The sequence below is a fragment of the Ictidomys tridecemlineatus genome, chromosome 3, assembly GCF_052094955.1.
Source record: "Ictidomys tridecemlineatus isolate mIctTri1 chromosome 3, mIctTri1.hap1, whole genome shotgun sequence".
Lineage (NCBI taxonomy): Eukaryota > Metazoa > Chordata > Mammalia > Rodentia > Sciuridae > Ictidomys > Ictidomys tridecemlineatus.
In genome coordinates, this window is record NC_135479.1 from 132,838,838 (window position 1) to 132,857,006 (window position 18,169).

The window sequence follows — 18,169 nt, forward strand, 5'->3', positions numbered from 1 at the left end:
CTACTCTGGCCTCTGAAAGGGAAAGTTGAAGCTAGTTCAATGATTCTTAAAGTTGATCTCCAGAAGAGCAACACTGGAGGACCATGACGGCTCCTTAGGACATACTGACTCAGCCACTCTGGGGACAGGTCTGCCACCTGTGTTGTATCTGGCCCTCCAGGGAATTCTGAGGCGTGTTCAAGTTTGAGAACCAAAGGACTTCATCCCTGGGGCTTACAAAGTTGTCTCCATTTTTGTTTGTAATCTCAGTCGTGGGCTTGATTTTTTCTTTTCTTTTTCTTTTTTCCCAGTGAGTTCTTAGGCAGATGCCCAGTGTACAAAGTGGAATGCCGAAGAGCTCCTCTGTTGGCAGAGGGACAGGGGCCCACCCACTCTGACTGCCTCCTCGTGTACAGTCTGCTCACTATGAAGCTCTGGTCTCTAATACCTCAAGGTAGCCATAGAGTTTGGAGTTTGGGCCTTGCCTAGGCCCATGCTGCTGGGGCTCATCACCCCAAGAAAGCATCTTGTATTGGCATCACACTAGAGACCCCAGCAGACACCACTGTGTATCTATCCAGGGGCCTGAGGCAGCCTGGGGCCCAGAGTCCTCAGAAAGGGTGATCCTGAAGCCCAGGGAGCCCTGGCAAGGACGGTGGCGGAGGCCCCAGGGTGCAGACAGCGTGGGCCTCCTTACTCCAGACAAGTTGGCCTGCGCGCCACATTTGAGGGTGCGAGGCGGGAGCGGCCCTGTGTTTTGGGAAGGCGGCAGTCACACTTCATTTTCACGCTGGCTGCTTTTGGAGACAATATGGCACCGCTCAGATTTTTATATCCTCCCTTTCATGAAGCTCAGCAGATCGTGTGAAGCAGTCAAGAGGCCTGCGGAAATATTCATCTGGACCCACACACTCGCTCTGTGTCTGCCTCTCCCGCCCTGTCTGTGTGGACCGGTGAGTCACTTGACTGCCTTTCTCATTTCATTTTGTAGAGGAGAAGAGGAGGATGAGGGGAAGCCAGATGGGAGGGGATGGGGATGTTGGGGAAACCCGTGGTTAGAAAAACCTCACAGCAGAGGCCACACTGTTGGAGAAGCAGAAGTTAGAATGATTTGGGAGACTGTCATATGTGACAGATGATGGCTAAGGGATTCTTCAAGGGCACAGAACAAGAGGTGGCAGAGACCATATCAATAGCAGAGGGTGGAGTGGAGACAAGAGAGTTAAGGACTGTGGCCCTCAAGTCAATGTGAAAGTGCCCATCTTCCTAATTCCACACAGCCAGGCAGAAGGAAATCTCCAAGGTCTGGGGCACCCCACCCAAGTCAGTTATGTAATGGTGTCATTCTCCAAAGGAGAGGAAGTACTATGCTGTAGGCAGGCACTGGTGTTCGTCCTGTGGGTCCAGATACTGTGAAACAAAGACCAGTTCTCTTCACATCTGCAAGTAGAAAATAATAATCTTGACCCCTTTCTCTTGCCCGGGAACATTGAAAAAGCACAAAAGGCAGGGTTGATCATATTAGAAATTCTCTTTTGTCTAATCTTGCCAGTTACAAGTGCTTTTATCCATGATCTCATCTGATCCCCCAATCAATCCTGGCCACAAATTGTTATCCTTTTGAGGAAATTGAGTTTGGAAGAGTTCAGACTCTCCCAAGGTCAAATAGCAGCTCAGTGTGGCCCAGGTTTCTTGATTCTCAGTTCATTGTTTGCTCCTGGATCCCTCCACCCACCCACCCACCTTTTCATCTGTGAAGTACAAAGTCCTTCCAAGAAAAAGATCAGTCCCAGGGGGTCATCATGATTCCTTATCACTCCACATCTTTGCAACCTCAACAAACAATATATTTTTTCCCACTCCTGGAATCCAGTGCTTTTTCTCCATAAAGACTGACTGTGTTTCCTCTGGACAATCTGGCAAAAGATTTGGCTGTGACTTTTGCTCTATTTATCCCTGAGCCCAGACAGAATTCCTTAAGATTCCACGTGGCTTATTCCATTTGCTAGATCTCAGTTGGAGTCAGTGGGAAGCATTGCTTTCCTGTGGATTCCAGAGAGCTTGACTCTATGACCTTTCAGACTGTTCAAACACTGGGACTGCATGACTTTATAACCTAGAAGAAAAAACTCCTAAGGCATTTCAGGGGCAGGGAGCTTCCCAGGGAAAAGGGATTGTGGCACGTGGTTGGAATTTGCTGAGTTGAGATCTAGTGGAGAAGCGAGTGGGCTCAGGTATAGGGAAGCTCTGGAGCCAGGGACCTCTTCCCACCTGCTTACATGGTGGCAGTCCCTCACCTGTCTCTGAATTCCCTCTCCACCACACTTCTGAAATAGGGGTGGTAACAGCTGCCTGTAAAATGCTTTGTGACCAGGCAGCAAGCATTGTACTGTGGCCAAGTATTATGGAACAGATGAGCTTTGCCTAAACTCATCCCCTAAGGCACTCATGTGTGGAATATTTGGAGAAACACAAAATGCCTTTGCTAGAAGGGGTTTTAGCAGTTATTGTGCCAAACCATCTACTCTCTTAATATATGCCCTCTATGCCACTGTCAGGGCGAGGCGGCCTGGCTTGAATCCTTCTAATGACAGCAAGCTCACTATTCCAGAAGGTGGCTCTTTCCTTTGTTGCACATCTCTGTCAGGAAGGGCTGCCCTACAATGAATGGGAAACTAGTTGCTTTTAAGTTTCGCTGCTCTTTACTATTCCTATCCTTTAAGGGACTCCTCAGAGTAAATCCACTTTCCATCCAGTAGATTGAAGGTGGCCTCGCTGACCTTTCTTTTTAGGGAGCCTATGGTTGCTTTTTGACCTGGTGTGGATGCCTTGTCCAGTGAAGGTGAGAAAAAAGTAATCTGACTTTATCTCTTCCAGACCTTCTTAGAACTGGGAATGAGGCCTTGTACATCCCCATATCCCTGTTTCTAGTGGGTACTCACCAGCCTGTCTGTTTCACTATCCAGCTTATCGTTACAGTGCTGGTTATTGTACTTCCGCAAAAGAACACAATCAAATGTTAACCAGAAAAAAAAAAAATTTTAAAGGAAGAAAAGAGTATCTGAACAGAGGACGGAATGCTTCTATGATGGTTTCAGCACTGAGGCGGAAAAGAAAGATGCTTGCTCTGTCGTGCACACCTGTGGCCCTTGGAAGGGATATTTATCACAGATGGACTGGGCTTCTGTTTAGTCCTCTAGGGATTACGAGCCCGCCAGTCTCTCCCCTGCCGTAAGCAATGCTCAAGGCTGCAGATTTAAACAGAACAGCATTTCAAAAACACCAAAAGATTTTCTGCTATGCCCGTGGTAAATTTTTGATAGCTCAAATATCCAATATTCTGGGATTCGTTTTATGTTTGAGCAACAGAGGGAGGGGAAAGATCAAGGGATTTGAGTCTAAAACCTATGTTTGGATAAGGACTCTCATTTCTTGGATTTGTGATTATTGACCAATTCACTTCACCTCTGTAAGTCTCAGATTCTGAATCAGTAACATAGAAGAAGAAAAAAAATCCTAAATTGTGGAGTGTGTGTGTATGTGTTATTTTCAATATCAAATGAGCCAAAGTTTCTTCTGCTGACTACATTAATTATTGTCAACATCAGAATGGTCTGCCCTGAAATACTCAAGTTATCCAAGGTATCAAGTGCTAATTTGCAATGAAGCAGGGAAATAACTTTTGGTATTTTCAGTATCTAGGGATGTTAGATTACATAAATATAAGTCTGAGTCTCTATCAACTAGTCATTACAGATTAAAGAGGGAGACCAAGTCTTAAGTGCTTTTATAAATATTGGAAGGTGAAACTCTCACCTGCCATTTTGGTTTGAAATCTTTATAATCTATTACAGATATACACCTACTTGCCTTTGTAATAAGCACCTCGGGTCACCAGGAAAATATCTAAAGAAAACTGTACCCAACCTAGATCTTTATTTTTCCCCATCCATCAGTTCTTCCATCTATCCATTCATTCATTTATTCACCACATTTACTGTTTCTACTATATGCTGTAAGGAATCTAAAATATTTTTTTTGTTTTGTTGTTGTTGTTGTTGTTGTTTTGTCTAAAAGATTTCCAACTGTATAGTTGAAGATATGAGACATGTGCCCAAAGAATAACAATACACGGCAGAGCGAAGTAAATACTACCTGATACTTACATACAAATAGATGTGGAAACTCAAGGAAAGAGTAACTAATTCCATCTCCCTACTAGTAAAGAGAATAAGAGAGTATTAGTGAGGTTTTACCTATTCAAATAAGTAAAGTTAAAGCACACAAACACAGGGAGTGTGGGAATTCATACTCCAGTTGGGTTTGGTTTCTGGCTCCCCATCTCCTAGCTGTGTGTCTCCAGACATTGCTCTCCCTGACAGTTTTTCCTCCTTATCTCATAGGATTGTCAAGAGATAATGAGATGATACATGCCCAGGGTGTAGTAAGCAACCAGTGCACATTGGTTGGGATTGCTATTATTCCACACAGGAGGTGATAACGCAAATGAAACCTCAATGGATGACTATAAAACTGAGAAAGGCAGCGATGAAGAGCCAGGGTGTTCCAAGCAGAGGAGCAATCTGAGCAAAGTCCCAGGGGAAGAAAGTGTTCAGAGAAAGATGACTAGCCCTGTGTGTTTATACAGTAGCAGGTGTGGGTGATCACAGGAATGGGGTGGGGCTGTAGTCTGTTGAAGGTATGGTTAAAGAAGTAGGTCACTGGTCTTAGAAGGCTAAGGATTCTGATCCTAGTAGTCAGGGTTTCCAAAGAACAAGGCATGTTCCTGGATGGCTATGCAAGTCATACTGAATTTTCAATGATACTTACATCCATTTTAAAAAAGAAAAGAAAATTACCATTATTTCTTATAGCACTGATTATGGGACCCTCTTTGGATCCTTGTGTCCAATGGTTTCTTATAACATCTCCAAGTAAGGCTATTCTGAGGAAAGGGGTGAGGTGCTGTGCTCTGGAGGGCCCAGGGGTGTACACACTGCCATTCTCATCTATCTGGTTCATGGATTTATAGATTCCCTATCTAGATGGAACCAAATGAACCCTCACAAAATGGATCAGTGTTGTAAAAAGATTTCTGCAACAAACCTGTGGATGGAGAATAATACAATAAACCCAAGGGAATAACAAATACATGGTAGAGCCTGCCTCCTCTAAATTGACTTTCTTTGAGATACATTTTGAGGGTTAGAACCAATCTCATGACATAATCTATATAGCAAACAGTGGGCCAAAAATATAAATAAGTAAATAAAAAATATCAGGAGAAATGCTTGGAAATATAGGTTTTTCATGTGCTATTATTAATGACGACTCCTGCCTACAGTATTGATTATACCTTGAGGTGGTAGAGAGTGTAACGTCATTCAGGTTAGCATCCATTTCAAAATACTCTTTATCTCATCTTTGTAATTTTATAATTTATAATTTTCTAGTTTGACTTACGTTTGACAATGTGCACCACACTAGTGGTGTGGTTTTACACATGTGCTTACACACATACCATCAGTCTATTGGGTTGTTCTTCCCAGTGGAGTTCCACAGAGACGAGTGCAGAGACTGCTGAATGAGGCCATGGGAAAGGCAAGGTTATGCTCAGAGGCGCTGTTGGGGTGACAAACTTCATATATATTCTAGAAAAACAAAAGGCAATGCACAAACAATTCGGGAAGCTGGATTCTGGAAGAGATTGTTTAAAGCTCGGCTCTTCCATCACCAGATTCTCTCTTCCCCACCAAGGTCAGCTTCCAATTTCCTCAAGCCACCTGCAAGAATTTCTGCATGGACACCTTTACTGCCTGTATGCTGAGAAAACCTTCCACCGCTGTTTTCCTCTCCTCCAGGTCTCTCGCTGTATGAGAAGCCAATTCTAAGAACAGCCTCTGGCTTTGACTTGTGATTTGAGGCCTTTAGGTTTGTCTTGTGATGTGGGAATTCCAGGTTTACCTGTTTGAAGGAGGTAAAATTCCAGAATGGTCACAGGTATGGGCTCTGGAGTTAGCCTGTTTGACTCAGCTCTCAAATCCCAGCAAATTGTTAGCTGTGAGTGACTGACTTTCTGCCTAAGTTTCCTCCTCTGTAAAGTAGGGATAATCAGCATAGCTGTGTGGCAGTGTAAAAAAGGTAGAGTATAATTCCTGGCATAGAGTAAATTCCCGAGGAATGTGAGTTCATCTCATTTCAATGGAATGAATGGGGCATGAGCTCAGAGCCTGGGGCAGAACCAGGAAGGAGGCTTCCAGAATGCAGATCCTTTAATCCCTTTAAAGCAATATGCAGACAGAAGTGTCTACCTCTGTGGAAGCCACCAAGCTCAGAGGTGTCAGTTAAGGGACAAAGGTCATCACCTCTGAGTTACCCTCTCTCCTTAGTTCATCTGGCACCTCAGTCATCTCTGGCTATTGCCACAGTTTCTTGTTAGAAATGATAGAATCCATGTCCTGTGAAGTTACACATAGGTGAACCCTGGCTGTGTGGCCAACTTGCCGTCCCCTCTAAAATTCCTTAGGGATAGTGAATGCTACACGTTTTAATTTCCTGAAAGAGAAAATAAGCTAATAATCAAATTCAGGAGGACTTAGGACTGTGAAAGAAAGCAGATGTGGTGGGTGGTAGGTTGCATCCTTCTCATTTATAGCCATCCCCCTTTGTGGTACGAGCCTGGAGCATGGAGGCAGGTAATTACAGCTACGATCAAACCATCATGCCAATAATCACTCTTCTATGCCAGGCTGGAGGGTTTTCAAAGTGCTTTCATATACAACAAGAATAATATAACTCTTGTACTTGGCCCTTTATTACCTCCTTCTCTTTTGGGCTCCCAAAAGTTGGAGAATTAATATGATCCCCACTTTACCTGTGATAAAACTGAGGTCCAGAGACTTGGAAGAACAATCACATAGCTGGAGTTAGGTCTTCAGAGTGAAGGTGGAGAGGCCCTTTCCCATCCACAGCTGCATCCTCACATTTTGTTTTTGTGATCATCATACAATACTCCAACTCCTTCGAGGTCCAGAAAGAAGATTTCTTTTTTGTCCCACCTTTCATCTTTTCAGGACAAATCTGGGTATGGCATTAACAGTGCTTTGGGAGTTCCTCTGTGATGGCACACATTTCCCTGTATTGTGACCATCTCCTGCATGTCTCTCCCACAGGGGTGTGATCTCCTGAAGGCCTGGGATCTATCCACCCATCTGTGGGTGCGAGGCACCCAGCCCAGAGCCTGGAGTGGTAGATGCTTATCAACCGAATGGCGAACCTATTCATGCTACAAACTCAATGTCCTTTGGATGTCTTTGTCTCTCTGATTCCTATCTGTCCTTCCATTCCCAGCTCCAGGCCTATGATGATAACCTTCTCTTCTGAGCTTCCGTGTAATCATAAACTCTCAGCTATATTCCTAGAGCATATATATCTTATCTTTCAGCCTACAGAGTTCTTGAGAGGAGAGATTGCATCTGAGTTCCCAATGGGTTCCTCATGGGTCCTAGGTCAGTTCCAGGCAGAGTGGATGCATGGTTAAGTGCTTGTGCCCACGCTCACATGGTTGCCTGAATTATGGTAAGAGCCAGTGGGACAGGTTGGTGGCAGAGCTCAAGATGCTTTGGCAGAGACCCAGTTGGTAAGAGAAAGAAGGAGCTGATAGCCAGGAGCCTAGCCCTTGCCTGGCCCATCAGTCGCCTCTTTCCTACCCACTAAGGCTGTGTCTCACAGAGGCTCTGCAGATGGGGAATTCCTTGATGCCAGAGACAGGATCCCTGAAGTGATCAAGCTGCAGGGCAAAAAGTTATCCCTGCAGCTTATTTGTGTAAAGAACTACAAACCAGAGGATCATTGCCAGGAAGGAGAAAAGACAAGGGTACCATGAACCAGCTGGATGTGAATAGGACGCACTGGGAACATGGAATACCAAGCTAGTTAATTAGCAAGTTAGTGAGCCACTAAGTTAGTCTGCTTTAAACAAGGGAAGAAGACTGTGATTTAAAATAAATTAATCAGAAGAGGTAACAACCAACCATTTCATCAACTTTTCAGCTCTCTTGACCTAATAATTCTCCTGTTGGAGGTTTATTCTAAAGAAATAATTAGTAAAAATGTGGATGTGTAACCGATGTGATTCTGCAATCTATATACAGCGTAAAAAATGGGATTTCATAACCCACTTGAATCAAATGTATGAAATAAGATATGTCAAGAGCTTTGTAATGTTTTGAACAACCAATAATAAAAAAAAATTTAAAAAAAGAAATAATTAAAGACTAGGGAAAAGGGTAACAGAAAAGAGGTATTATTGATAACAGAAGTGAATTAGAGGCAACTTAAATATCCCATAATTATTTTTGAATGCTGATCTAAATTATATCCACTAAAGTAATATTTTGAAGTCATTGAAATATGTGTTATATTGAGATCACATTGGTAATATGCATTGTGTGATGCTTTATGGGAAAGATCGGGATGCAAACTCTTATTTGTGCTGCATGTCCAACGCTGAAAAAAATATGCCTTTTGGGAAGACAGGAAAGAATGAAAATAGATGATTTGTAAAGATAGTAAGCTTGTGGGTGGCTTTTTATTTCCATAATCATGGTATTATGTTTTTGTATAATTTTTTTAAAACTTATGTTAATCAGAAACTTAAAAGAATAACACCTTAACAAAAGATGCATCGCACCCGGCAGTCCTTTCAAAGAAGCTGAACATTAGACAGGCTCCTTTTCTATACTCATTTTCCCACACAAGTCCAGTGTAGGTTTCTCTCACTGCTAGTGAATTTGAAATCAGGTATGTGAAAAGTCAGGAACACTTTTGACCAGATAGCTACAGATAAGGATAGAGATACAGATACTCATCTAAACTTAGGTATAATTTCCCTTGAAAGATAAACTTCTAATATATCAAATGTCTGATGTAAAATTGTGCCCACAAAGGAAGTGTGGGGAAGATAATAAATATATGGATTGAAATGCCCTTGTAAATACACAAGAGCTTACAAATCAAAGAGTCCATGTTTAAGAGACCCATGTCGATCAAAGTTCTGGTCTTGCTTTCAAATGTTTCTCAGAGATCCAGACACCACCTGTCTCACCCAAGTCTCTGGGTCACTTGCTTCTATCAGTTAGTCCTGTTAAACGGTTCAGCATCTGGAAATCCCAGACATCTTTCAGCTCACGTGAGCTAGGCAGTCTGTGTTCTCTGGAAATACCAAAAAAAGTCAACAATGAGACACAAAAACACCCAAATACTATTACATCTTAAAAACGTCAATGTCTTCATCAGGGGCCCTGTTTCTCTAGCTCTCAGAAATTCAAGGTCTTCCCTGGAAGGCCCAACATCACTTTATCTCCTATATCCACCTGCTTGAGAGAATAGCAACTGGAATTGTTAATGAAGTTATTATAGAAATACTCATAATTTAAAAATGAACCATGTATTTTACATATCACTTTCAAACATTATTATGGGATACATATGATAAAGTATCACTATCCCCCAATCTATCTATCTATCTATCTATCTATGTTATTACTTACATTTCTACCATTTTCACAGACTCTTAAAGTTCTAGTGGCTAGTATTAACTTCTTCCATCTTTAAAAAAATGCTGCAGTAATTTTTTAAAAAAGACTGAAAATGGTAGTGTGTTGCTCAACTTATTCAATTTTTTTTCTTTAACAGACACCACATCCTTATCTATAGTAGCTTAAAAATAAAGTCTACAGATCGAAGATTATTTATACATGAAACTTCTCTCTTAGAGTCATTCAAATAATTTATTTTCTCTCATTTTCATACATTTTATTGGAATATCATTTATATTGTATACTTGGCATAGTCTTCTAATTCAGAAAAATTGTTCATTTTTTTTTAAAAAACCTTCAAAAGTATAAAAAGGCAAACTTGGAACTATTGGTTGTAATATTCTGCTAGTAGTATTAATAGCAAGCAGCTATTCACACTCATTCAGAGGAATACTGTAAATTCAAAATTAATTTTACTTTCTACCAAAAATCACAATTCAGTATTTCTTTGAGGGATATTCAAGTTTTGATTTTTCTTCCAGGGTACCTTGTATCTTATCAGTATTAAATCTAATGGCTTTAACAGCTTTCTCCATAATAGGTCCAAGAATGTTTTTCAGGTTAGATGCAATGTATATTATTAAAAAAGAGTCTAGCCAGGCTCGGGGGTGCACGCTTGTAATCCCAGATACTCAGAAGGCTGAAGCATGATGATCGCAAGTTCAAACCCAGCCTCAGTAACTTAGTGAGACCCTGAGCAACTCAGGGAGATCCTGTCTCTAATAAAACATGGCTTGGTGTTTAAGCACCCCTGGGTTCAGTCCTTGGTACCAAAAAAAGAAAAGAAAAAAAAAGAGGGTCTATCTTTGGGCAGAACTCCTAAATACTGAACATAATCTTTGAAGTGTCCCAAAAGTAGGCGATTTTAGTTAGCACAATTGAGGCTCATCTTCCAGTAAGACATGGAATTTATGAACCATATATATAACAAAGAGTGCTTCTGGATTTTAGACCAAATTCCAATCTATATACCTTTTTCCTTATCATTTGTTTTAGTGTCAATTATAGGCTTACTTTTGGCAATCTCTGAAGTAAATGAACAAAGCCCCAAAATACTCTTTTAGTTTTTCATTTAAATTGAAACCTGTACTTTTTGCTTTTTTTAAAGACATGTAAAACCAATAAAATTAATTTTAACATTCTTGTTTTCTTCTTTGATATACTTCATTGATATGCACAATGGTTGTTAGTTGTTCAATGTGACTTTTGCCCCTGAGGAATCTAGTTAAATTGGATAATAAAAATGATTTTTGTTATTTCTTGTTTGTCTTACATATTTGAGCCTTTCAATAATGCATTCCACAGAAATTCTAGCAGATACAAATATTTTCCATTTTTAAATTTCCTGAGAAGATTAATCCATTAGTGCTACAAAAAGCATTACTGTGTTTGGTTAAACAATATTACATTTTAAAAAATTTCATACTAACATTCAAGCATTAAGCATTTGCTTTGTCTTTGGTATATTCAGATGACCCCCAACTTATAATGGTTTGACTTACAATGTTTTGGCTTTACGTAGTGTGAAAACAACATGCATTCAGTAGAAATCTTACTTGGAATTTTGAACTTGATTTTTCCCCCAGCTGGCACATGGACAGACCATAGTTCTCATTCAGCCAGGTGATCAGGACAACAAGTCTTCCTTGTTGCTAATTGACAATGTTTGCTAGGTTAGGTACATTAAGTGCATTTGCAACTTATAATATTTTCAAGTTACAATAAGTTTATCAGTATGTAACCTCATCATTAGTCAGTTTACTCATTTTCATTCTTTCTATTTTTAAGGAATTAGGCAAATCACCTCTTTATTTCTTTTTCTCGTCAAATCTTCTTTCATAAAAGCCTCTTGTGCTTTTCTATATCTTTCTTTTCTTTTGTTAAGAGTAATTGCTCATTTGGGCTCATGTTTTATTATTATATGTACTTGTTCTAGTCTCAATGATCTAAAATTGTGCTTTCCAATATGATAGCCAATGGACTTTTAAATTGAAATTAAATAAGAGTAAAAGTCCTCAGTTTACTAGCTACATTTCATATACTCAATAGACATTGTTTCTAGTTTTTTAATAAGAATATTTTAATTGTGTTATTAAATATTATGCCATTTTTAATCCCCTCATTGCTACAAATTTTTAGACCCTACATAAGTGATAATACATTTTTTATATTCCGTGGTTTGCCAGTATGTTGTATTCATCTATTCAACAAATGTAATTGGTACTGAGATTATGCTATGTTTTCTTAAGAGGTGCTGATTCATGGGCTACGTAGTGTGGTACACACCTATAATCCTTTCAGCTTGGAAAGCTGAGGCAGGAGCATCACGAGTTCAAAGCCAGCCTAGCAACTTAGCAAGGTTATAAACAACCTAGTGCGACCCCGTCTCAAAATGAAAAATAAAAGGACTGGGGATGTGGCTCAGTGATTCAATCCCTGATACTACCCCCCAAAAAAAGAGATGCCTATTCAAAACCAAATACGAGCTGCTTATCTACTACAGAATATTTCTGGAGGATAGAATATCTACCTACTTGCACCTGCAAGTTCAGTATTAGCAATATTAGACTTAACTTAGACTCTTCTTTTTTAATAATACACATGATCTAAACAATATAGTTAGGTGAGAAAAGTGTTTTCCTCCAATCACCACTTTTTAGTTACTTAAGAAAGAGTACAGACATGCCAGGATCTTTCAGCTAATAAGAGGCCATAATCTCAAAACAGAAGCATCAGTTTAACAGTGATACCACTTAAAAAGCAAAACATTAGAGAATTATTTGGAAGCTAAACAGAAATCAAAATTCAACAAAGACTTTTCTAGTTATTGGACATGTCATGACACCACCTGCACAGTGAAGAAAAAAGACATTTTATTGGGAAGAAAAAGCTAGTGCTAAAATTACTTCACTTAGAATTTGAGATGCTAAATGATAGCTCAAGTATTTGGGGTTTGTAATAATACTCTATGTGCATGTGTGTATTAACAGATTCGTAATCTTTTGCTCTAACTTTAAAAATGGTTAAATTAATTTTACATTTTTTTAAAAATTAAACATTTATTGAGCCATAAAGCTGCAGTGAAGCCAATAAATATAGTGAGACTATCTGTCCAATTATATTTTGGCTCAACATTAATCATGAAACTAAAGGTAAAACTCCTTAGTCATAATTATCTAGGAAAGTAAAGAGTGTCAAATATAAAACTCCACCGCTTCAAAGTATAGCAGCTTGGAGTGTGGAGAAAAAAACAAATTGAATGAATAGTCCAAATCTAAAACTAAAAAGATTAAGTAACATATTGTCTAAGTCCAGTATTTTCTCAAACATATGTACAGGAAGAAACATGTATGTTATGGCCGACATGAAGGCCTAGAAGGATTAACACTATGTTTATGTTAAGATGGTTACTGTTGATCACTGTTTGGTTTCTTGGATTTATTAGGATTTATTGGCAGAGCCAGAGGAACAAGGCAGCTTCGTGGACATGCGGATTTTGCTCGTCCAGGAGACACTGGAGGCAGGTCAGCTCCCTCTACCTGCATGGCTGTGGGAGCTTCATTGGGTAGAATCTGATTAGAAACCTTTGGATAAATAGATCTGATATTTAATGTTCAGCATCAGGTGTAAAATGAAGGTAGGGAACTGGAAAAAAATTTGTGCTGTAAAATCTTCAAATATGGTTGCTTCTGAATGGTGCTGGGTAATTGTTTGGAGATATTGTGATCTCTCCTCATGGAAGTTTCAACACAATGGAATCAGAGATTTCAGAGCATGGATTGCATTTCTAACTCTTACTCCAACCACTATGGGTAGAACCTTCCAATTCATAATAGCACCATCATGAAGTGGACCAAAGAAGGGGACTTCTATTTTTCTCATCATCTGGACACTGAACATGTGATTTTTTTTTCCATTGGATATATTAAAATAAGGACATCGCCAAATTCTGTAGGAATAATTCCTCTCCTGTAGTCTCTAGTATGCTCTGACCAAACAATGTGCACTTAATCATTTCCTAAACATCTCAACTTGCTGAGAAGCAGTACTCCCAAGTGCTTAAATCCTGAGCCTTGGAGCAACTAGGGACACAGTCTTCCTCTAATCTACCATCTTGAATCTCCCTGTGGTTATGGTTTTGACAGCACAAATGTAATAATATTTCTAGAACAACAGAAAGTTCTATCAGATTTAGCTGATCTAAAGGATAAGACAAATTGTCATTGCACTCAATATGTTTAATATTTTAGTGTATGTTCATGAAAGATGTAAATGAAAGTCAATGTAAAAAATTGCAAGTTAACATTACTTTCTATATACATTTTCAAAAATGTTTTTTCAAAAATATTTTAAATATCAAATATTATTATCAAAGAAAACTGTAAAGTATGATAATAGATACCAACATTTTCAATGAAATTATTTGAGTAAAGTCAGTTTTTTCAATTTAAGTTTTTAAAATTTAATTAAATTCAGTTAATCATTTCTTTAAAAAAAAAATCAAAGCATTTACTGCCAGTTTTTAATTTGGTCACGGTTGAAAATATTATGAATCTATATCATACTTGTCATACATACTATATCTCAACCCACAAATATACCAATTTAAAGGTAATAGGAATTGTTTAATTTTGAAAAATTTCCCTCTGATTCTTTGTGGAACAGTTGGAAATTCATGCTAATTCATGACTACCTCCAGAGTCATGACTTAGAACATAAAGAGAAGTAAGAAAAGGGCACTCAGGACTACTTAGTTATTGAAAATCTGTTACAGTTTTACTATCAGATAGGAAGGATTTAACCAGTTCATTAATTGCTAAGTGCTTTAACTCTTCAAACCCTACTGGTTCTGCAAAGCCTTGTCCATCTTCAAATCCACAAGCAGCACAGCTCCCAACCATTCCCAGCATCCAAACATTGTTACTAGGACATAGGATAAACAGTCTGAAGATCTGGGGGGCCTGAATGGTGTTTGTTACAAAAACCAGATGTTTTGGCTTACAGATCTGGCCTTCCCAGCTTTGAGTACCAGCCTGAAAGACAGAAGTGCCCGCATCTTCTCTTCAGGTTTATGTGTTTTCATGTTTGTGATTCTCAGTGGTAACTATCTTCAGAGGTAAATCAAGTGGCCCAGGGCAAGGGCCCTCTTGCCTGCATCCTGAGCCACACTCTTAGTAGTCACATGAGTGAGTTAAGTAATAGTTCTAGGAAAAGCCAGTTGGGCAGGCCTTGAACACACACAATTAACGAAGCGATTCCATAAGCTACAGATAGGTCCTCTGTGTGACTTGATTTACCTCACCCAAGAAAATCCAATTAGAAGGCATGCTTATCCCTGATCCATTTTACAAAGTGCAAACTGAGCCTTGGAGGAGTTAAGTTCCTCAAGATAACAGCTGATAAAAGGCAGAGACAAGTTTCAAAACCTAGTCTCTCTGAAGGCAAAGCTCTTTGGGCAGCCACTTAGAACATCTCACTCCCTATAGATGGCTGCTCTCATATGAATGTGGGTGAGAGGGCCTCCAGATCCCAGAGCGGGTCAATGGAGGAGTGCTCTTTGGGTCAAGGAGCTGGTGCTGAAAGCTGTATTATTGTATGGCTGAAATGAAGTAGACTAAAAGTTGATGTGAGGAGACCCACAAGTGTGACCCCCTCCACAGAGATCTGGTCACTCAACTATCCCCAAATCTCCACTGGCACCCTGATGCTGTCAGGGAAGGCCACATTCCTGGGATCTTGTTAAGGACACACTCAATTTTGCCCAACCTCCCAATCAGCCACCAACCCCAGCATAGCCCCAAGTTCAGACTCAATAAATTCTACATTCTCAGAAAACAATCTGTTTTTGAATCTCTCCTGCCATTAAGTATCTTCTTCCTCTACCTAGAATTCCCACTTTCTTCCTGCCTGTAATTCAAATGTCATCCAGTCATTTGTTCCTAGACTCCAGAGGGAGTCAGCCACACCCTCCCCAGAGGCCTCCAGAACTTCCTTCAGACCTCGGTTACAGCCTCAGGACTTTGGAGTCCACATTCTCAACAGACAGTGAGCTCCTGTGGACAATTGATCCCAACACAACCTCTAAAATACAGCAGCCCTTTAAAGTGTTGAGTGTTGAAAGCGTGAACAAAGAGCCAGGGAAGATGACCTTGAGAGCTTGGTTTCCTGGGAGAGGACTTTGCTCTTAGCGCCCACAGCCCCCTTTGAGCAATATCCTATCCATGGCATTGAGCCACTATCTGGGGCCATTGCACCAACAGGAGCTTAGGGTGGGGCTAGGGTGAAAACAAACAGGGAAGACAAAAACAAGGGGTGTGTTGAAACCTTGAAAATGTTCTATTCCCTGGCGTTCAAACATGCCACGCCTTCTAAGTCAGGTGGCTTTTCAGTCCAATGCTTTGAAAGGATTGATTGATCATAGGTACTGGGCTTTTGGAGCAGAGCCAAAGAGAAGGGGAAAAACAAAGGAGATATAAACTGATTGCCGTGTGTCATTTTTCTGTGTGTGTGTGTGTGTCTTTCTAGATAGAAGAAACTCTGACCTTCCTCTGACTCAATTATCTAATTATTTTGACACCTTGGGCTGTTGTGTCAGCACAACACCTTGTTTTGTCAAGGACACTGCATTGGGGTGTCTCTAGGCTTGAGGAGAAGCAATTGACAGGAGATAAGTTCTGACAGCCAGGGAACCATCTGGTGGAGGAAGAGATCTCAGGGAGGGAGGAGTGGGTGAGGAAAGAAAGAAGAAAAGGAAATGTTTGGTATGTTGGGAAGGGAATATCTTGGGACAGGTGGCAGCAAGGTTAGCAAAACTGGGTATCCCTGTTTGTGCTTCCCAGATTGGGCTCAGGGAAGATTGTGCCCAAGCACGAAAGCCTAGTGTGTCACAGAGAGGCACAGAGTACAAGCCATTCTGGGTAACACATTGGGTTGAGGCGTTTTCTTTACTGGAGACTTCTGTAGACATAAAGTCAGACTTGGAAGTTTTTCTCCCAAGCATAAAGATGTTCTTACTTAAATACCTGTGAGACCAAAATGGAAGAAATTGTCAGAACAATCATAAAGCCCTTCACGAAGCAGGCTGTTCAGTTAATATTGAGGATTCTGAAAACAAACAAGGGCAAAAGAGTATTTGTCAAAATTGTGAAATACAGCTCCAATAGAGCACAGAAGGCTCTCGGGTTCTTACCTTCCAGCATTGTGTACAGAGGAGCAACAGCCACAACAACAAAAGATACATGTTACAGAGAAGCTAAAGGCTTGCGGGTCTTAACGCCTGGGGACAAGGCACTGTGGTTCAGTGATACAGCCTGGGGGGACTCTGGGGACCTGGGTTTCAGGCCAATGCAGTATTTAATACTCTACGTATGTTGAGTTTAGATTTCTCATCTGTAGAACAGAAGGAGGAAACTCTGTGGGGATCATGGTCCTCAGCGTGGGGGTGGGGTGGCTCTGTCGAATGACACTGGAAGCCACAGTTAAGTTTGATGCATCTTCCTGGAACATCAATTTTACCTGGTTGGCAAACCCTTTAAAACATTTTTCTTCATTTCAAAATTAATGCATTTGTTCCACAAATATTTATTGAGCATTTCCTATGTGCCAGGTACTGTTGAAATGTACAATAAACATTAGGGAACAATAAGTGATTTACATGATCTAAGGAAGACAAAAGTCCCCCCCCCCCATTATTTTTTCACTGGGAGGGAAATTTCTGGCTGTGCTTCTTCATTCTCGCCTCCAACCAAATAGCAGACATTGGTCTTCCTGTGCCCCGAGGCACACTCCAGTGGCCTGGGAAAGAGTGATGTTGTTAGGTCCCCTTCCACTAGCTGCAGCTTATACTGTCAGGGACACTTAAAATTAAGTAATCTTCTTTGTTGACCACAGGCTGGATTTGCATATCTACCAGACAAAAGTAAGGAAAGGAAAGAGAACTGACATTTACTGAGCACCACGACTTGCCTTTTTGAAGTAATTTCCCTCAATCTTCATATCTGCAAAATTAGCGTAAATGCTCCCACTTGAAAACTTAGGGAGGCAAGCAGAGGCTCCCAGAGGCTTAGTGATTTGTCCAAAGTCTCACCGCTAATAAATGAGATGAGATTTCATGTAGCCTTGATCTGGCTCTAAAGCCAATCTCACTCTGACACCTCCCTCCAGAGAGGATGGGAGTGGTGGTGTTTTTCCTTAATATGTCCCTCTGTCTCTAAGACTCAGAAGCTAAAGACACACAGTATTAGAGAGAAAATGAATAGTGAATAGCAGTGAATCACAGGTTGTGCAATGTCTTCATTTGTTGGCAGGGAGGGAGTGAGGTAGGGATGGGGTGGGGGTGGGGTGGGGGGGTGGGCGTGGGTTGGGGGGGGCTAGGCTGTCAAGTGAGAATTCTTGGGAAAAGGCTCTGATGTTGACAAGACCTTATCTCAAGGTCCAGGACTGCCATGTATTTCTGGGACCCTGAAGTCTCTTAAACTCCCCAAGTCTCTACTTTCCTTCTAGAAAAAAAAAAAAAGAGAAGAAACGGTGAAATATTGCTGCATAAAACACACATAAAATCATCTATGGGAAGGATTTTTAAGCTCTAAAGT

The 18,169-nt window shown here is 40.5% G+C and overlaps 1 protein-coding gene across 35 annotated transcripts in view; it reads left to right on the top strand.

The window, feature by feature from the left end:
* LOC144376351 (uncharacterized) overlaps positions 1-18,169 on the top strand; it is a 222,917-nt gene that overhangs the window by 82,712 nt on the left and 122,036 nt on the right. For 9 of the 35 annotated variants that reach the window (XR_013436712.1, XR_013436709.1, XR_013436715.1 and 6 more), the window contains exons 4-5: positions 291-433; positions 831-932. Coding sequence is in view for 5 of the 35 variants with exons in the window: in XM_078043835.1 (XP_077899961.1) it covers positions 831-932; positions 13,024-13,102; positions 14,583-14,698 (297 nt within the window). In the remaining 30 variants the exon portion in view is untranslated. Of the gene's footprint in view, positions 1-290; positions 434-830; positions 933-2,771; positions 2,790-2,856; positions 3,549-5,736; positions 10,835-13,023; positions 13,103-14,582; positions 17,610-18,169 lie in introns of those variants that run through there. The other 26 variants (XR_013436723.1, XR_013436724.1, XM_078043833.1 and 23 more) reach the window with 15 other exon arrangements.